Below are 21,451 nucleotides of genomic sequence, written 5' to 3'. Positions count from 1 at the left end.
GAGAACACAGGTTAGCTGCGAGGCGAGGTATTGCACTTTAATTTCTCATAGAAATCTCTCCAAATTTGCTCGCGAAATGCTATTCGGTTTTACAGACAAATGTATGGAAAAATGAAAACCTTGTGACTTTTCTAGCCAGGTCATTTCCCTCATGAGGTGATCAGTAAATTCTTTTCCCTAGTATCTTTAGTTTTTAATTCATAAGTGACTTTAGATTCGTCATTTTCCCCGTACATTTACTGTAATTTTTGCCGTTTTTGGACCCCAAATAAGACGCCGTCAGAAACCGTGGAAAGGTCTATCGTTTCTTAATTTTGCATTTCTTAATTTTTGAAAGGAAGCTTATGAACTCCATTTGGCCAGGAATGTATTTTCGTTCACGGAATCAGAGCGGCTCTTTGTGCCCACCGCCTAAAGTTTCCACTCCATAGTAGTGCGGGAGGAACCGTTATTTTTTGGAGCGGGGGGGGGGGGGGGGGTGGTGTTTGAACCCAAGATTCCTGCACAGCAAAAGCGGCTGAAAAAATTCGTGGAAGGGGAGCCGTGAGGAAATCATTATTTTGATTTTCAATGTTAACGCCCAAGTCGCTAGTGGAGGGAAGGTGCCTACGAAACCCGGGGGCTGCAACCGCAGTCACATCCCCAAGGCGCTAGAACACCCGACTGGCCTGACCAACCCGCAACCAAGCCACGAGCTCCCCGCGCCAGGCCCCTTACAGGCACCCCTCACACTCAAGCCAGATGGCTCAGTGGAAAGAAAAAAAAATGCTGAAAATAGGTGGGGGAGGGGGGGGGGGGGGGAATAGGAAGAGAACGCCGAGAACCGCTAAACTACTAGAATTCAACCCACAACTCCACGCTAACAGAGCAACGAACACACTGCAAGCACATGGGACGACAACGCACGTACTAACTAAGAATACTGCTGGACAATGTCAGCCCTAGGGCTCCCTCAACCATGACTGCTGCAAACGCTACAGAACGCACCAAACGCTTAACAAACGCTAACAGACGGCCAAGACACTAACACACGCCTACAAAAAACGTTACATACCAGACTAGCTCCTGGTCATAAACTACGTAAAATTTCATTGAACTATATCAAACGCTAACCAAACGCTAACATAGGGCCAAAACACTAACAACCGCCTACAAAAACGCTACTGACCAGACTAGCTCCTAGTCGTTAATTATGTTAAATTCCATTTAACTATAGTAAAAAAAAAATCCTTCAACAAGCTATTGTCCTCCAAAAAACAGTCATGCCCAACCTTAAGGGGAGAAAAAAATTCATACCCCAGAAAATTGCCCAGCCCACCCCCCTCAAGAAATAATGGTCCATCCCTAATCAGACTCACATGGTGAGTAAATCAGCCTTGTTAATAATAAAGACATGAGAACTGTGTAGATTTTGAAACAGAAAAACACTCAATAAAATCTACATCTTGCTTAAAGAGAAATACTAACTTTTGGTAAAACACGCTTTGAAAGTATGGTCACCATCTATTCATGTGAAAAAAATGACACAGCAAAATGTTCCGGTTCCGTAATATTGATTTTAGGCCAGATCACACAATTTAATCAACATGGGCGCTTAACCCTCTCCCCCCTGAAGCTAAATAGGATTAAAGTAAACATTCTTGTTGGTCGACAATGGAACAGACTAGGAGTCTGAAACAAGCAAACAAACAAACAAACAAAAAATGAGCTGAATAACCTCACGACTGCTGACTGTACTTAGTGTGACAAATTTAGTTTAAAAAAAGAATGCAATGTGAAAATAAAAATGCAACTGCTTTTACAAACTGCCTTTCCTAGCGGCAAAGGGATCAACACCATCATTGTATGCATTAAATAAGAGCTTTATTTAATTTAATCATTAAAATACATAAGAAATTTAGACAGGACAAAGCCTCCTGGATTCCATTTACAGTATACTCTCTCACAAATTGCAAACTTTATGTACATCGTATCATACATGGCGTCCGTCTATTCATCTAACATAAAATCCAACAGCAGGATGGCACTTCTCATTAACAGCTATGACGACGATGTCCTCGTGTTCTGTGGGACAAACACTTTGGCATTGGGATTAAGCTTGCTCTTTGCCTAAAATAAAATTTACAACAATCATTAAAAACTGCTTCCAGCGAATGAAGATATCCAGGGGTAGTTCATATAAAGTGGCCTTAAGGTTCCAAGGTCTGCATGCAATATATCACAAATGCTGGAGTTATTTTCACACATGTACACATTTTGTTTTGCTGCGACAAACAGCTGACAGTAGTTTCAAATATATTTATAGACCACATAACAGCTCTACTTGAAATAACAGTTTGGGATCAAACAATAACAAGAGCGACACTGAAATCTATTTTAAAACTGTGAAAAAGCAGAAAAAACACACTGACAAACAAAACCAATTAATCCAGACATTATTCTGTACAAAGATAACAAGAATGAACCAGATCTTTTTTTTTTGTAATATATCCATGTCTGCAAGGCAATCTCCCTGCCAGTGAGAAGCCAATAGCAAAATGCTCAACTGGGGATCATGCCTGAAGTCAATATTATCACCATTTTTAGACCAGAGAAGCAAGATTCATCTCAAAGAACTGGCTTGGGCAAGGTTTCGTAGACTGATTTTCTTGTCTGTACTTGGGTAATTACAAATCTTTAGTATGCAAATGGCCACTGGTTACAACTGGGACTGAACAAGTGACCACACGTAGCTAAAGTGGCTGGAAGCATTGTACTTGCTTATGTGTTTGTTAATTTAATTTTACTCTTTCTTTTTACTGGACTTCATGTATTATTTATGATAGCTGTTATTACAGTTGAGCCCACGGTACAGCAGTATTAGTTGCAGAGTGCGTGAGTGCGAGGCTTTCAGGTCAACATTCCAGGGGAGTACAAGCGTCTTATGAGAAAAATTCGAGAGAAATGATAATAATTATGAGTTCCTCTCCGGATTTTGCATTTTTCTCACAAGAGAGGCTACAATTACTCAGCAGAAACTGCCCTCGCCATTGACAAAGCATAGGCAGAGAATGTGGCTTTCATACCGTGAAGAAACAGCAAAAGATGGCAATGCTTTGAGTGATGCCTACAAACGTGAACTTATGCACAGGTGAGCAGTGGGATGTACGATCGTTCTTCCTGCCCAATTTTTGTGCAGGAATAACAGTTTTTTTCCCTCTCAAACGTATATAACGTTTTCTTTTTTGTAGAGTTGTGAGTTACATAAAAAATGGATGGGAAAACAATTTCACTGAAAGTTGAAAACACTAAGCGAAAAATAAAGTTGATGTTTCCTCGTCGAGCACAAGTTCTCCGAACACTCTACACAAGTTCCCACAGGCTGTAAACTGATGTTCCATCCAGAGGGCTGAATTTCCACCGTTCACAATCGAGAACATGATAAATCACTTTATTAAGAGAAAATCAAGAGATAATGAAGGCAATAAAGACTATAAGAATTTAAATTTAAATAGTCAGGCATTTGGACTATTCAGGCATGGTCATGTACAAAAATATCGAAGTTGCCACTAGTGAAAATGGAGACGTGATCCACATAAAGTACAAGCTCAATGTTACCACAATCAATTCTGGAGAGCAAGCTGGTGAGATCACCTATGCCTGCTGCAGTCAGGTTCTAGTTTTGTAACATCCCAGAGATGCAGCTTTTTCAAGATTGTACTCCACTGAGAGTTGTTATTGTATACAGCAATACAGTAATACTTAAACTGAAAAAAATGCACCAATGTGAGCCTGTTATGTAGGAAAAGAGTAAAGAGGTTTTTTGTTATTATTTGATATAACTGAAATGAAGAAGAGAAAAATACATGTAGTTGTCCATTGATCATGGTGATGTGTAAATAAGCTGAAAATCGGCCAACACAAGACTTGAGGGCACACTCCTTTCACCCCACCCCTTCCCTACTGGAACTGGTAGCTTACGTTAATGCTAACAAAAAGAGGATCTTATGTGATTGAAAACAATGACATGTAGCATGTAGCCTTGTCCCATGTGTTCAACGCAGTTATTCTGTATTTCGCTACCACATACATTTGAAGGCAGAGCTCATTTGTCACATCTTCATCAAGGAAGGTACTTTTCCAAGTAAATATGCTAATTACAAGAATCTATTTATGAAACATGCAATGCAACTGTGCTTGTAAGTCTCTTAACTCTACCAAGCCCCCTTCTAACAGGACACCTCACCAAGGGCCTAGAGGCCTGAACCAAACCCTAGGGCACTAGATATAATAGAGGAAAAACTATCTAAAGGCAGACATTTACTTTACAAGAGGTGGCAAAAAATTAGTGAGCATTGCACGCACAAAGAAAATCATGTCAATAAGGCCATTCTTGCATAGAGTTATTGGAATGAAGTCTAAAATATGGTAGTCCTTTATACGTTCAATTGCACGTTCGACATGAATTCTGAGAGTTGCAATCCTTTAGGTTGCTAGCATTTCCTGTTCACTAAACTGTCCTGATTGATTCATGAAGGGAGAGGCATTCACCTTGACACCTTTCAAGGCTAAAATTTCTTGAATATTGAACCCCCAATCTGCCATGAACTCATCTCCTTGCTGTAATTTGTCAATAAAACCAGATTTACTGGTTATTTCCTTATTAGAAATACAGCCACCATAGAGATCTGAAATACCAACCAATGCCTTGAGGGTATTAGTGTTCTTGTAAGTTGAAAATGTGAGCTGTTGTGCTTCTGGGTTACTAGGTTTTTCTATGTACATTTCAGTTGCAACAATGATTACTGTTGTTCCCTTGTAATTGTTTTTGAAGCATGCAGGCTTGTGTAACTCAATTGTTTGTCTGTCAGGGAAGATGTCTAGTTCTTTGAATCTGTGGTACATAAACTTTGTCCAAGTAACAATTATTCGGCTCACAAGACTCTGAGATATTCTAAATCTTGCAGCTAAATCCTCCCCAAGTGGACCAACTTTGTAACGACATAATACAAGGAAAAATTCCTCCTCCACTAACAAGGTCCTTTTTGGGCCCATCCTCTCTGTTTTTTTTAGCATTGTTTTGTTCATTGAGGCTGCATCCCTACCTAAAAAGCTAAGAACTATGCTGAAAACTTCATAGTTTGGAAACCCAGTATAGAATCTCAACAACTTTGAACTACTCTTAATATTATCACTGTTAAAGAGACTCTGTTGGAACATGCTTTCCAACTCTTTCCTAAGCTCCCATTCTAGTTCAAGTTGTTTCATTTTTTCAATAAGTTCTTCTTTGAGTTCCTTCCTCTGAACCTCTAAACATTCATTTAAGTGCTTCACTTCTTCCTTTTCTTTAAGCTGCTCCATTAAAAGTTCTTCTTTGCTTTTAACCACCTCAGCTTTATCAGTAGTGACACTAGGAAATCCATATTCTTGACATGGAATATTAACAGATTCTAATTCAGCTAAATTATCAACAGGGTTAGACTGAGAGTTCAGTATAACTTCATCTTTGACTTGGCGCTTTGTTGTCTCACGTGCAGCTGAGCGATAAACAGGAGCTTTCCGCTTTGGCTTTTCCTCCAGTGAAAAACTGAATCTTGTAGGAACAGATCCACTTTTCAGATACCTTTTTCCTCCCACACACCGCATAAAACAATCTTCAGAAAAGTGCTCACTACAGAGGTAAGAATGTTTTGACACAGGAGGGTCTTTTCTCTTCATTTTAAGCAACTAAGTTCGAAGAAGCTTAGCATTGTTTATAGGTAAAGAATGCCATGACAGTTTTGAACATTCGGGCTTGTTACTTCTGTCAACACATCCATAAGCAATGCAGTGCCGTACCATGCTTTTCACGACAGAATCACGCCAGATGAACGACCAGATCCACAAACACAAATGGAAAGAGCAGTCCACAGGTCAAAAGGACAGACGATTCTTTGTTGAAGTATTTTCGTTTGACCCAAAAGCCTCGCCTTCGCGTGCACTGAAAGTAACACCGCTGAAATGTGGGCTCAACTGTAATAACAGCTATAATTGCAATGCCTGCCTTGATTAGCCTAAGCTATACATCGGTAATGTAAATTGTAATTTGTAGTGGTAATAAATAAAAACTGAAAACTGTAAGTGAGTGTATTCACTGGTTACCAAGCACACTGATTTCTCTGGTGAAAATTTCCATAATACTGTGCACTCCCTAAATAGAAATTTATAATTTAATGAGTATAACAGGGATCCATATTTGCAGTCGTCCGGTCGTCAGCGACAACTAAAAAATCATAGGGACGACCAAAACAATACGAAAACCCGTCTGCTCGATGAGTTTAGTTTGACTCTATGTGAAAAAAAAATTCTTAAATTTAATGTTCCATGTATTCTGACCTCTTGTCACCCATTCGGAACTTTAAGAAAACAGAAAAAGATTTGCAGCCTTCTTTTGCAATAAAATAATCATTTTGGTCGGTCATCTTGGATGATGTGGTATTCTACATGAATGAAATCATTGCAGGCTCAATTTTCATCTTGTCAACTGCTGATGCTCTGTAGTGCATCTGCATCTACAAAGACATGTAGCTCGATCACATCAGCTGTTTTGATCAGGATATGGCCTTTAGTTTTTGTGACACTTGTGAAAAACAAGCCAAATAACAGCAGGAAAAGCAAAAGTGTTCCTTACATGACTGTCGATTGTCAAAGTGGCCCTGATTTTCATTAGTACCTGGGTTTTCTGTGCCTGCCAACTGCCACAACTATGGACATGAGGTTCTGGGAGACTGGTCACAAGAAAACAATAAAAAAGTAAACTTTCCATATAGATGTTGTTTAGTCTTCATTCTCCCTAATGAACAGCATGTAAAATTTTTCCAGGGCAAGTAGATCTGGCATACTTGCCCCACTGACGACTTGGAGAAAAAACCAATATGGATCCCTGGTGTAACTCAATTCATTGTAGTTTTTTGTTGCAGAGAAAACAAAATTTTATGAAGAAATGGTCTCAAGCAAATAAGCGAACAATGATCATGTCATTGCAATGCAACGATGTTTATTCCTGTGAGATCAGAGAACAAAATTAATGATAATTAACATGTAGGTTTTAAGATGAGTCATTTACGACAACTGCCTTCAACTCACAGTTTGTATTGAAACCATCAAATAATAAACATAATCTATGCATAGGTTAACATGATTCTTGCTTGGAAACAATTATGTGTTAAATGAGTTGACTACTGCTCAATAAAGCACAGTAATGTCAAAATTATTTACAGAAACATATCTGGATTACATTATAAAATTTTGCATCATTGCAAAAAAGTTCAGGCCAGAACTTTTTGTCAGGCTTTAATTTCACAACTGCTTTGAAAGTTGTGTATAACTGCGATGATCAATTATGTCTTCATATCTTTCTCCACAGTTCAAATATATGATCTTTTATATATTCACTTGCAAAGTACCCATCTGTTGGACATGTGAAATGAAAAAAAAAAAAGTTTTTCTGGCCTAGCACTGTTCTAGCAAATCAAGGTTATATCTGGTAAAGCAAATGTACATTTTATCTGTAAGTTCACTTTAAATTATATATGCTAGCCAGAGAACAGGCTCAATTTGGGACGCCATGGCCCATCAGACTCCCTCCACCAGATTGCTTGCTCTTTGCTTGTGTGAATGACTCAAATCTGAGCCTGCTGGCAGGCTATATAGGCAGGTAACTCCTCATGGAAGGAATAAAGGAACTGCAGCACAGCGATTTGTGTTGATGTAAAATGACTTAGCATGGATTACAGCTGGGTAAATCTGGTCCAGAAAGGAAAATGATGGACTTTTTGAGAACCAACATTTAGCCAATCAGATTCAAGCAATTGGGATTTTAGGCCTATTAAATACTTGAGAAAACATAACTGATTTCTAGAAGGACAACTGCATGGTCATAAATCAAAGTTTGTTCATTTGTTACACCTGAACATTGGTCCTCCAGTATCACAAAATGATTCAAAGAGAAGATATGCTAATTTAGTTATTTTGAGGTAAACACAAATGATTCAATCACTGAACCTAACAAACAGCAAAATACAAGGACAAAGGAATCATCCTAAATGTTTCATATCTTACTACACCTTATCATAAACCATGATTTACACGTAGATGCCGCGTATTAAAACAAAACAACGGAGAAGGTATTGGCGTATTCCAAATGAAATCGAATAAATTAAAAATTTCCAACAATTGCAGTTTTGATAATTGAACTTGGTCTTTTCATACAGAGCCTTTTAAACAATGCAATGTGCAAATCATTCTCAAAATTGCATCTCTCCTCGCAAAAAAACTACTTCTTTGAAGATGTACGAAAGTTTATGGGAACGAGTTTAATACGAAGATTTATTTTCGCGCTAAGAAGGTAACGTAAACTAGTCGGGCCAAGTGTGGTTTAAAAACGCACTAAATATTAACACAGTGTCGTTATTCGTTGGGGATTACAGGATGACGACAACATAAGCTTACATTGAACAAATGCGCAATAACAGGGCAGAGGCATCGCGGAGACCGTAACACTTATTTCAATCTTAGTTCTGCGACAAAACGACAAATATATTTATAAATTATCACTATAAAACATTTATAACTTCATCTATGCTGTATAATAACACAAAACTAATCACAAAAAACGCACAGTACTACAACTGAACAAAGACTGCCCGCATGCCGAGTTGTCACATACCCTCCACATTGGTTTTCACCTGACCTTGTATAATTTAAACCTAATACAACGTTAATGCTCCTAGAAAGGTTGAATTTTTGTTATTCTACCTGCCAATAACATACATAACAAACCTCAGGCATTTATGACAATGACACAACAATGAATCATTCAAAAACGAAGCTATTCGAGAACTCACCACAACGTTGAAGTCGTGATTGCCGTAGCCGTTCGTGTACCCGTTCGAGTACACGCTGCTTCCTTGAAAACCACTTCGAAACGAGCCTTGAGTTGTTCCTTGTTGCGCTGAATCTTTACTCTGTAGGTTCTGTAGTTGCTGTTGAGCAATTATTTCTGCCGCTGTGAGCGTTTCGCGTTCATCTTCTTCTTCGAGCAGTTGTTCAATACATGCGCGAATGAACTCTTCTTCGAGGAATTGCTCCTCTACTTCGCGGTCAAAGTCCTCCATATTCTCCATCCACATATATTCGGCAAACGGATCTTGCCTGCTCTGATTGTTATTCTCCATTCTAGCAGAGTGAAACACGACGCAGTTTATCAAGCACGAAAACACCACTTCCGAACCGCCGACGTAAACGACTTCTCTGGTCACCTGCGTTTCAGCCAATCACAGCACGCGCAGCTGACAGGCGGCATAGCATAAGACGTAAATATGGCGCTTGGCTTACTTTATGATGCAAGATGAAATTGTGAAGGAGAATCTAAGAAGAAACGTCAATAAGGGGAGGGATTATTTCTTCTTTGGCAAGGATTAAATTTACTCGGAAATTCATGCCACAACATCTGGCTGAAAATATTTCTATTCTTTCAAGAAATCAATGCTTTCAAATTTGCATGTCAATGTGGGCGAAGGCACAGGTTTATCGGAAGTTGTAGTCATCCTCAATAATCGTAACTTCCGTTCCTTTCACCACGCCTTTCTCCTGTGATCTAAGGCATTTTGTATGATCTTAATTTTTTGCGATAAGTGGGAAATTTCAGAGCAGCAAATTCTTGAAACTGATTTCCTGCTAGCTTTTCTTCATAGCTATTTGGCACAATTAAGTACAATAAACTCTGGGGTTTTTTTTTTTTGGGTGTGAAGGAAATGTCGGTACCACCGACTTAAAGCAAATGTCGCTTGTTCTGTCAGCACACGCCACTTTGGCGTAAGTCACCTATGACAGTCTTATGACCTAAGACGCAAGGGAGAAATTAATTTTTGAAAGCTGTTTTTGCATTCGCTTTCACACCTAGTCCTCTCAAACTTATTACATGTAATAAGGAATGATTAAATAGTGTTTTGCCATCATCTCTGTTAAATTTTGGGATTTAGTCATAAATTATAAATGCCCAAACAAATGTGTTTTTTACTGTTTTTACGGCTTTATTTGTGATTTTCAAGAATTTCCTTCGGTGAAATCTTCCAAAATTTTTACATCACATCGCTTCCAGCGGGATACGAAGTTTAAACACGAAAAAAGTAGGGTTTGTAAAGGCAGTTTCTTCGATATTTTCAAATTTATGTCTTTTACGGCTGCAAAAAATCTGGTCTTATAGATTTCACTGAAAAAACGAGCTCCACCTAAAGTTAAGTATTTACTACCAATCTGCCAAATTTTACGGAATTTCACCGAAGGAAACGCGAGAAAATTCATCGCCAGTTTTGCTTTTTGTGCTCATGTTGACGTAATAAAATATCGCAAAACACTAACGTTTTCCTTTGAGCACGCGCAGATTACTTCCTCAGCCCCCGTGCGATCGTAAAACTATAGGGAGCTACCTTAAAAGTTATCCACGTTGTCGGAGCCTTACGGGGTAGGGGGAGGTACCCTCATTTAGTGGCGTTCGCTGGATCTTTGGCACCGTAGCGACTGTAACGTATCTCTGGAATTTTTTTCTCGAGCAACACATGTATGTTTACCATTTATTTATGTATTTGTCCCAGTTATTTGCATGTGGATCTAAATTTTGACGGAGTAAAGAAACTTCAACACCAACTCTCGAGTAAGTCCGCTGACCAATGCTTGGTTTATTTCGTCGCCGGGCTATTGTTTCTGTCAAGTTTTGTTTCAGCCCAGAGTTGTATCTTCAGTTCTCTTCAGACTGGTTGTTAAAACAACTTAATCGGTCACTGAATAAAAGATTATTGTAATCTCTCCGTATCTACACAGGAGCAACTCGTTGTTTTCAGTACGTAAAAACACAGGCTGATACAGGTGTTATTTTCTCTTGGTCAGCAATCTTGTTTTGAATACACGAGACTCTCATTTTACGTACCAAGTATACACTGCCAACGAACTATTTTCTACTTTTCACCTCAGCTCTCTTTCTCCATGTTTCGGTCTGAGCTCGTTTGCTCGAATTACCTTGTTTAACTTGCATGTGACGGGAGAAAGTACTAACAATAAAGATCAATCAAGGTGCTGAGCGTAGCAGAGTCGGGTAACAAATGAAAATAAGAATGTTGAAGTGGACTTCGTGAATAGGATTGGAAAGATGAAAACTAAGTTGAATTTATGGCTTTCTAGGGATCTTATGCTATATGGTAACTCTTTACCAGCTAAGACGTTAGGAGTGTCTCAATTGATCTACGCAGCGTCCATGCTGTCTGTCCCGACTTCAGTAATAAAACACGTCCAAGCAGAGCTTTTTAATTCAATTTTCAATGTTCGCTGATTGGCTGAACATCCGCCAAGAAACATAGTTTCCTTTTATTATGTTATTTCATTATTTTATTTTACCGTATGCTTAACTTTAATTTACACTGTCAATTAGTTTTACATATTTTCGGTATTACGAAAATATGCCACATAAAAACACGTCCCAATGTAAAATTCTCATTGTACCTGAAGAAGGCTGGTTTGGCCAACCGAAGTATAATACACCTTAAAAAATCATCCTACGTTGTGTCGGTTTCCGCTTTTATATTCTTCATTTTGTATGTGAAGCCGATTAGATCACTACTGATCCAACGTACACCAGCAGGATCATCGTTCCGGTTTCTTGCTTAAACATTTTATCCGGTAAATAGTTTATCTAGTTTCTGTATGTTAACCGTCTAATCTAGATGTCGAAAAGTCCTTTTTAGAGATGCTCACTTAAGTGTTTGTCTGTATGTACTGATGTAGGTCCCGTAATAACTTCCCAAAAAGTTATTTTTTCAACAAATTTACTTTTTGTTAACTTTTTTTCACTGATAGCTGAGCACGTTATTATATTGACAAGGACTTTCAGGCTCTTCAATTGCTTGTATCAGGTCATGTTGACATGCAGCAATCGATAAAAGCTGTGGAAACACTTGTCTAAAGCTGGACAGGTGTTCCCACAGCATTTTCCGTTCTCCACTCGTGTTTTTGTAACTCCATAGAAACACAGAAAACGTTTTCTACTTCTTAAATTAAATTAGCTGGCAAACATGCAGACCGTCTTGCGCACCGTAATGTACTCTCAAGTAAGCCAATAGGATAACTACTCACAACACGTTATACACTAACCATACTTGTACTAGAAATGTTTTATTTTTATTGAAATTTGCTTGGGAAATAATTGATGTGAAGGCATGGGCTGAAGAGAGTAGACTGAAAAACCTCACATAACCCATAATATTTATATTATTTCTTTTTCTGTGAACTTTGTATGTTCTTATAATATACAGTAGACCTACAGGCAGCATCTTTGTTTTTTTTTTTAGCAAAAAATCCCTTTAAAAAGGTTAAAATGTGTTTTGCAATGATCACTTCCCACACAAGGTTTAAATACAGAAAATCTAACCAGCCTGCCTAGTGTTAAGTGACAAAAACTAATGATTCTTACAGTCTAAGAATCATCAGTGACACTGCTGGATCTAAATTGAAAATATAACAACGAGTGTGACATAAAGGGTAACTATAACAAACAGGAGGAACCAGGCTTGAATACTCTTGAATCCTTTAGGAGGGATTTCAGGTATTCAGGAAAATCTGTTCACTTGGGCTAAGCTGGTGTCTTCTTCAGACTCTCAGTTGCCTACATGTGAAGCACATCTTGCCATTTCTGCACTAAGAGTAGCACGTTTTCTAGCACACTGACCAACTTGCCTTGAACAAAATATGAATATAACCTCTGAAATAGGAACATGGATCAGACACAGCATATATATTTTACAAAAGGTGCTTAATATGTTTTTGTTCTAGTTGGTAAATATCCCTCTGTTTTCCTGGACAAGAAATTAAAAACTGCTAGGAGTCCATGCCTGCGACTTGACCTTTGGCCTGCATAGGCATAGCTTGGTTCTGTGAAGAAAAAAAAGGTGAAAATTTCCTTCACTAAGGAATGGTGTTTATTCAATAAATTAATAATCATGCACAATGTACATGTATGGTCAAACTTCACTTATTATGGAGTTTTAGAGGTCAAAAATAAATGTTTCAAATAGTTTTGTTTTCCTTTTCAGTAGGTCAAAGATCTCATTTGATCAGGTTCTCAAGTTGATCATTCACTAGGCTGAAAAGTGTCAACATATGTTTTTCAGAGGGAGTGAAAAATGAATTTCTGAATTTCATGGTCTAAACAATAATATACTGTATAATTATTATTGGTGACTGAATGGTCAATGTACCTCTTGTATCTTCGGGAGCTGTGGATGCTGTTGGTAACACATTTTCACTTGCAGATAATGATACAAAAAAAGCAAATGGCAGAATCCATAAACAGATTGTGAAGTAAGCTAGGATCTGAAGAGAGTAAAGTCCAAAAAAAAAAGTGAGGCTTGGAAATTGCTTTTCTTTGCACCCTGCTAATCACAAATAACAGTTTGCACTGTAATAATAAAAACAATAAAATACTACAATACCTCAGAAAATGGATACCAGACAGACGAAAAGTAGTCAAATGCCAAGTAGTGATTAACAAATACCATTGCTGCAAATAAATTGAAAAATAATTTTACAAGCTACATAAAAAGACCTTACCAATTTAATTTTTTCCAATGATTTGATTAAAACTTTTCTTCCAGTAAATGCCAATTATCATATACAGTTGCAAACAACCCAGTCTGCCCATTCCCCACATTAGAAGTTTGTGAGAACTTCATGTAGTGCCTCCATTTAAACAAGGACCCTTCAAGTCTAACCAGCACCATTTGTAGAAAATACTTACAAGAAGCAAAGAATTTAAGTTACATGTATTGTGGCAGTCACACTATGCAAGTCAGGCAGTTGTGAAAGTAAGACCTGGAAAAACCAAGTCAGGTTTGAAAGGGATTTGAACCCATGATCTGTGTGATACAAATGAAGTGCTCTACCCCCAGGGGGTTACTATGGATTTCAACTAGTGGGGATTGATGGAAGGATGTTTCTCTGTTTGAAATTTTTTATTCCAGGTATTATTCAGGTAAGAAAATTTGACAAGTACAGTCAAACCTCCAGTTGCGACCACCTCTCCTCAGTGACCAGTTTTCCAAAATGCCAAAAGTTTCCAAGTCAAATCACTATATTCAGAACTTCTTGTAAGCGACCAACTCTCTTAAGTGACCGTGACCACATTAAGAGCTAAAAGTTTGAAATTTTCTTTTGTTTTTAACCTCTTGTAATTGACCACTTGACAAATAATAGAGGGGAAACTGGAAAATAAGGTGTTGTAAGTATAAGAGATGGAAATTGCTCAATGGGATGTACTGGATTTTTCTCGAAACCTCTCCGCAGTTACCATATGGTAAAATTTGACCCATAATGGTCTAAGCTCTCATAAGCAACCACCTCCCACTTAGGCTTGACATCCTGGGTGGTCTCTTACTGGAAGTTCAACTGTATTTTTGTTTGAGGGGGGGGGGGGGGGGGGAATTAAGTAGGGATTTTGGGCCACATAGTTCTGTGAATAAAGTACAACCAAATCCAAATTTGTTCTATGGCTGCTGACATAGCAATGACATAGCAATTTTTCTAGGACAATTCCGTCCAAGGGGAAAAGGCGCAATGAAGTTAACCCTATGTGAAGCACCAACCCCTGAGACAACGCCAGACCACAACACTGGGAACTACGTGCCCTACTCTTTGCAATAAGTGTGTGGGAAAACAAATAAGTGTGGAAAACTATTTCATTTGATGCAAGATTTCTTCACCAGGTGATGAATATTATTTATTATGGAGCTTAGCCCTGTGAGCTGACAAGATGAACCGAATTCTGCACTGTGATTGCCTACCGGAGCAAGCAAGATGGCTCTATCTTGCCCACTTGGGATTACCCACTGTGCCCCATAGACCACATGTTCTTTTTCCATGTAATAAATCCTTTATTGACCAAGCTTGTTCAGACAAGATGGCTGGATATTGGCCCTGTTCTATTTTTGCGTGTTTATGGTCCACGACTCCATCTTGGTCCATAAACATGCAAAAAAAAAAAAATAATAAAATAATAATAATAACTCAGCAAATATCCAGCCATCTTGACCTCATGTTTGGTCAATAACCATACAGTTTATATATACAGGGTGCATTCACAACTCTAGATTCTGTAGTGTATGGTAACATGATAAGAACTCCACACTCAGCCCTCAATAAACTATGGTAAAGGACTCTTACCTACTCCTCCTAAAAACAAAGGAGATGTAAGTTCAATAAAAGGAAAATCGTTGAGAAGCAGAAAGTAAAGTCCATTGCTGATGAGTCCTCCAATAATCACTGTGATAGGGAATTTTTCCGATACAAGGAGCCCAACATAAACTATTGTTGTTACCTGCAAAAACAAAGGGAAAATAGGAGATATGTTAAAAAAAAATGTAAAATAAATTATAGCAATTTTAATCAAATATACCCCTACCTGAAAGCTGAATGTAGTTTCTAGCAGAAACTATGGATATAGTGCAAACATAGGAAATGCTTATTTATTGCTATTATTGGTGGAACTACTCACTAAACTTATGTGCCTGCAGGCATTTTAAATTAGCATCATCTGAAACAGGCTACATGTATTTAAACTTAAGAGTGTGTTAACCTTTCTAACTGTGAAAAACGAATAAAATATTGATATAAGCCTGAGCTAGAGGTGCCAATTTATTAGTGCAGGGTTCCTTTTTCCTATCTGATATCCCACCTCTAACTGACACCAGTATCCATAACATGTAACTGAAGCTGTCTGCTCACTTTGTTCATGTCCATTAGGAGACTTCTATGTAGGAACTATACTAAATAATAACATGGCTAGCAAAGTGGCACTATCAAACTCAGTATTACAATGGAATCCTGATTTTTCGATCCTCCAAGGGAAACAAAAATTGGTTCGAAAAATCAGATAGTTTGGGAAATTGGGAGAAAAATTACAGTGTTTGACTGAGGAATGGGAAGTGACCTTTGGTTGGAGTTATCAGGGGGCATTGTACATGTTAAGTGTACATAATAATCTGGCAGTGCTCTTATGGTATGAGCAAAGTCAAATTTATTTTGCAAGACAAAAAAAATATATTTCCACTGGCAATGTTATAATTCAATTAAACATGCCGTTAGCTATGCATCATTGAGTTATGATGCACTTGGGAAGTTTGGGGAGCACGCAAGAAGTTGCTCTTGGCTACCCCTTGAGCAACTCTTATGCTTCTTTCCTACTCTCCAAACTTCCTGCAAGCATCATAACTCAGAGATGCATGCGAAACCATGAATCAATATTGTCAATGTATCTCTAGTCTCAAAACCAGAATATATCAATTTTATCAACAGGCTGTTATAGTGCTATTTAGGAGATTCCCATTATTTGGTTGCCTGTTTCCCCTCGTGACAAAAAAATTATCTAGTCCACAAATCATTGCTCCTGTTCAGAATCAGCAGAGACTTGCTTCATCAGTGTGGAAAGAAGATTTGTCTCTAGTCAAAATAATGTTCATCTTGGTGACGAGTGCTGAGACGCTGCTGACTGCACTTATAGGCTACTTCCTAAGGATCTCTTTAGATTATCAGTCAACACATTTAATCTATGATGCATGTCACTCCTGTTCTTGGGGGTTAAGTACAGCTGAGTCTGTTTGCCTCTAGTTTAGTCACATATTTAGATGTTGCGCTTCAATCAGTACATGCTTTGCAAAGCAGCCATGGTTGTGCAATATCTACATTACAAATTCCATCAAACATTGCAAGTGCTTGTACCCTTTTTATAAATGCAAGTTAATATTATCTATTTCCCTTGCAAATAAAAGGGGCATATGAAAATACATTGAAAACAATCAGACGTTGCACAAATGATATAATTCAAGACAGTACATTCAGTTGAAATAAGAATTATTTCACGTATAACTAAACAAAACTCTCCATCTTTGCAATTATCTTGTGGATTGGCATGTTTTGCTTTACTTCATAAATATTTCAAGCGAGGATTTTACTGCAAACTCAGCTGCAGCTCAACACTGACTCGCATTATAATCAACTGAAAATTGAACTATACGTGTACACATGGCCATAAAGCCTTTCTGTGTTGATCATAAAGGCATAGCATGATCGATGAGGTGTCCTGCAATCTTGCGCCATCGGCATCCAGGACTGTACGAGTTCTGCAATAAACAGTGAGCTTGCGTTCAACAGACACCTGTAATGTAAATACTTTAATAGCTTTTATGCTGCCTATGATAAATATTTTACGTACACAAAAAACTGCAAAGGCTGACCCACTCACCACTAGCATACCCTTGATTACTTTAGCTGTTAGGACTGTGTATTCCTCTACAAGTTCAGCCAGGTAAAAGAGAGCTGCAGCTGTAACAAAATTGCACAACAAAAAGCACAATCTTTTGTAAACACCCATGCACATATTTTGGTGAGAAGGACATCGGCCTGCATGTACAGTCATACAGCACTAGAATGCAAGAATTGACCTGCAAATACCTAAAGCTAGAGTCAAGAAGAGGACATGGAAGATCATCGAGATCCAGCTTAAAATATAAAGAAACATCTTGGAAGGACCACGTTGACAATTTGTACGTATTAAGTAAACTCACGAAACGTGCGAGAATAAACTGTTCGGCTATGTAGCCACTCCTTAGATTAGCAACCGCTCCTCAATCCAATAGGTCCGCATAGCATGCATAATTACTGACGATCAAGTGCCCAGTTTTCGTTCGCGCTAAGAGACTGCGAAATAACAAACACAGTATTTTGTTTTACAGTATCTTGGTCAGTTCAGATTCAATTAGATGACTGAGCTCAACAAAACAATCAGCATGCGTGCAAACATTATGGAACAATCTTTTTCATTCATCTCTATCTGGTTTTTACATATCGGGTCCCCCCACAAATCTTTCATTTATCTAAGTAGTCACGCTTTTCTGTTTATTTTTTATTGAACTAAATAGTTCCATAATTGATTCTTTAGACGCACCTTTTTGAATTTGCAATACCTTAAAGGGACAAAAATGCCGTACTTGAAATGAGAGACATTCAGCGAAAGGCCTAGAAAATCAAAGTTTTGTTTCGAAACAAACCACAACATACGATGAAGCATATACCAAGATGAGCTCTACGTCAAGGGTTTCTTATTTCCTTGGCTCGAATCTAGTTCACAAGTAAGATTAACAAGATTAAAGAAAAAACCCTCTTCATTAATTTTTACTAATATCTGGAAAACATTGACTAAGTGTTGTACATGTAGTTTGCGCATTGGTTAAAAAAATTGTTGTCTCATTTGTATTCGTTTTCTTACGGCAAAATTTATTCGCAATCAAAACCATATTAAGAGTCCCTGTCCATAAAAATGGAAAATAACTCGGCAAGAGTCGAAAATTCGATTTCGCTCATATTTTCATGGTAGATAGGTTAGGGCATGACAAAAACTACTGCATAGTTTTTTTTGGCAAAATCTCCTTTTATTTCAAAGAAATATGTAAATTACCAAATTCCGTTAAAATCGTCATTTGACGCACCATTTTATCAAGCAACTTTGAGAGCCACGCATGCAAAACCACAACATTCTTCCGTCTTAAAAACACTCAAATGTTTTTGTGCAGTGTTTAAGTGTGTACTGGGTTGATTTTAGGGAATGTTGCGTTGTCTTTTTGGGTGCAAAATAATTAAATTCCGAAGACATGTATTTCACTCACTTAAAAGTACTTCGTGAATATAATTGATTTTCACCACGTGCGAAACCTTCAAATGAATTAAGCCTCTGGTGGTTGAATTGCAGAAGGATGGTCTACAATTTCTTGTAAAAATTTCTTTCGGCAAATGATTGTGAGCGACACGAGAGCTTTTCAAAGTACGTTAAAAACGCAAATATTTGACCATTTCCTCGTCAAATTTCAATTTAGACGTATATTTTAGCATGCGCCACATGACTTGACCTATGTTAAGTTGAAATAGACACAGAGCTGATAATTTCGAAATGTTCTAACCTCATTTGCTGTAAAAGTCAGGTCCAAAGCAGATTTGACGTGTTTCTCTCACTATTCATCGCACATAAAGTAGAAGTTTGCTTTTGTTTACATAATGTCCGATGTACACAGAGATTCCAACCCTCCCGATTTGATCAGGAGACTCCCGATCTGATGCGTTGCCTCCCGCTCTCCCGATTCTTATCAAATTCTCCCGATTTATAATAAAATTGTGAAAACAAGGGAAAAAAATGCTAATCTTAAGTATTTTTTTGCGATGTATTACACTTTCTTCTCATATCATCTCACCCAGTCTCTCGCCGTGTGTTGTGCAGACTCATCAGGCCAGCAGTCTTACTCCATTTAGCAGCTCCAAAATGCAGGAAAAGGCATTTAAGAAAACCTAAATTTGCAAAATTTCCCGGTGAGCATGGCCCCGGACCCCCCTAAAGGTTGCCGCCTTCGATGCTAAAAGAGTCTCCCTATTTTCCTTCAAAAGGGGTTGGAATCTCTGTGTACATTGCCAACTGTCAACTTATTTAATGGTCGAATACCATGAATCTGTGACCCTCTTTCGACACATATGATCACCACTGCATCTAAGTCAAAAACGGCTGAGTCATTTGTAGATAGTTGCTTGCTTTGCACTACACCAAAACATTACGTTTGATCATCATGGTTTGATGGCTTGAATCCTTGCTTGCAGCGGTTCCTTGTTCGTCACGCAATGCTGTCATCCCATTTTAGGGGGTTATATAGTCTGGGAGCAAATGTAATCCCGTGGGAATTTCGTGCTGAAAGCAAGCCACCAGTCTAAAAGTGTTCATTAGGGTCTAGTAAACATGAAAAGTTTTGGTGGCAACTCTGCAACTTGCTAGGACGGGTTTTAAGGAGGGTTGAAAATCGGACGTATGTCAGCCAACATGAAAACGAGGCTGGTACATTAAATTCTTTATAACCTCATCAATTACCGTTGGTTAACCACCAAACTTGGCAGATATTCGCAAGTTGATTATTTAGTGACAAATGCTGATTATGAAGTGGTGACGTGATTTTCTAGCAGGAAAACGAGGCTGGAATAGAATATTACATATTACTATATTTAATGTTTGTAAAAGCTTGTCAAACTTACCCAAAATTGGCAGAAATATGCAATTTGATCATTAAGTGACAGCTGCTGATTATGAGGTGATCACGTGACCTAGCATGAAAGCGAGGCTGGACCAGAAAAACGCATGTAACCTTTTTTAAATGTTCACAATAGCTTGTCAAACTTTATCAAAATTAATCCCTCGATGATACGTTTGCACTGATGATATTCTCATTTGTCACGTGGTCAAATTTCCTGCACAGAAACGAGGCTCTAAGCAACCATTCATTTTACGATAAATTTACATTGGTAGCAACCTACTTAATTAAAAAAAAGACAGGAACGCAACAACAACTTAAAAACAGCAGTAGTAAAAATGAAAATGGCCATATTTTTCACCTTTCGTTGGCGAAGTATTTGTCTAAGGACGCTTACCATATCTAATTTAACGAATCATCGTCATCCTCTTCATCCTCAATATCGCTATCATCATCGTCTCATTCGCCTTGTTGATTCTCACATCCATCATCATCGGAACAGCTGCAGAGGTCCGTGCATAGCAGCCCTACTTTGCGGCACTGACAGCGATTCATCGAGCATGGTTCCTTTGCACATCTGCACTTCACAAGCTGTATTATAGCCTCGGGAACGGGCGAAAGAGTTGTCATGACAGGGATCCACTCGTTATTTTCCATTGTCCAACCATACCCTAGTGGTGACGGTAAAACAGGATTAGGTACACAGTCATTGTTCCAAACCATCAACTGGTAGTGTGCTCGAAGTATGGCTTGGTGCAGAGCTGCCTCAGTTCCGTAACACGGGTAGTTTCTCAGGAAAAGGGAAACCGACTAGCTGGAAATAATTTGAAGAGGCCAATGAGTCGATCCTTAGATCCCTAGCCAATCTGGGTAAAGATGAAAAACCCGACGAAGAAACCCTTGATGGGATTGAGCAATTCGTCTGCCAGCTGTACCAGCCAAAGGCCACAATTAAAACTGTCAAAGAGCTCAGGTGGCCGTTGTTTAAGAAGAGATAAGCTGAATCTGACCGATTACCACCAACTGAGGCAGCTCTGCACCAAGCCATACTACGAGCACACTACCAGTTGATGGTTTGGAACAATGACTGTGTACCTAATCCTGTTTTACCGTCACCACTAGGGTATGGTTGGACAATGGAAGATAACGAGTGGATCCCTGTCATGACAACTCTGCATATCTCTGCCAATTTTGGGTAAGTTTGACAAGCTTTTACAAACATTAAATATAGTAATATGTAATATTCTATTCCAGCCTCGTTTTCCTGCTAGAAAATCACGTCACCACTTCATAATCAGCAGTTGTCACTAAATAATCAGCTTGCGAATATC

At 38.4% G+C, this 21,451-nt stretch overlaps 3 protein-coding genes across 4 annotated transcripts in view; all 3 read right to left on the bottom strand.

Annotated features, from left to right (window-relative positions):
* Nucleotides 1-11,292, bottom strand: part of LOC145478128 (ribose-5-phosphate isomerase-like) — a 52,700-nt gene extending 41,408 nt beyond the window's left edge. The window contains exon 1 of the mRNA XM_081456050.1: nt 10,251-11,292. The gene's annotated coding sequence lies outside the window, so the exon portion shown is untranslated. The remainder of the gene's footprint in view (nt 1-10,250) is intronic.
* On the bottom strand, nt 1,842-9,281 carry LOC145478138 (polyadenylate-binding protein-interacting protein 2-like). The gene is made up of 2 exons (XM_081456067.1): nt 8,865-9,281; nt 1,842-2,109 (listed from the first exon to the last, which is right to left on the bottom strand). The coding sequence occupies exons 1-2, from the start codon at nt 9,192-9,194 to the stop codon at nt 2,041-2,043; spliced, it is 399 nt and encodes a 132-aa protein (XP_081312193.1). The 5' UTR covers nt 9,195-9,281; the 3' UTR covers nt 1,842-2,040.
* Nucleotides 11,293-11,303: 11 nt separating the features above from the next.
* Nucleotides 11,304-17,932, bottom strand: LOC145478130 (protein TEX261-like). Of its 2 annotated transcripts, XM_081456053.1 has the most exons (6): nt 17,512-17,932; nt 17,303-17,382; nt 15,226-15,379; nt 13,500-13,567; nt 13,266-13,380; nt 11,307-12,939 (listed from the first exon to the last, which is right to left on the bottom strand). In XM_081456053.1, the coding sequence occupies exons 1-6, from the start codon at nt 17,576-17,578 to the stop codon at nt 12,821-12,823; spliced, it is 603 nt and encodes a 200-aa protein (XP_081312179.1). In that variant the 5' UTR covers nt 17,579-17,932; the 3' UTR covers nt 11,307-12,820. The 2 variants fall into 2 exon arrangements, with proteins under 2 accessions (XP_081312178.1, XP_081312179.1); XM_081456052.1 differs by having other exon boundaries at nt 11,304-12,939; nt 17,303-17,932.
* Between the last annotated feature and the right edge of the window lie 3,519 nt (nt 17,933-21,451).

This window comes from Orbicella franksi, chromosome 2 (genome assembly GCF_964199315.1).
Source record: "Orbicella franksi chromosome 2, jaOrbFran1.1, whole genome shotgun sequence".
Taxonomy (NCBI): domain Eukaryota; kingdom Metazoa; phylum Cnidaria; class Anthozoa; order Scleractinia; family Merulinidae; genus Orbicella; species Orbicella franksi.
This window is presented reverse-complemented; position numbering and strand designations above follow the sequence as displayed.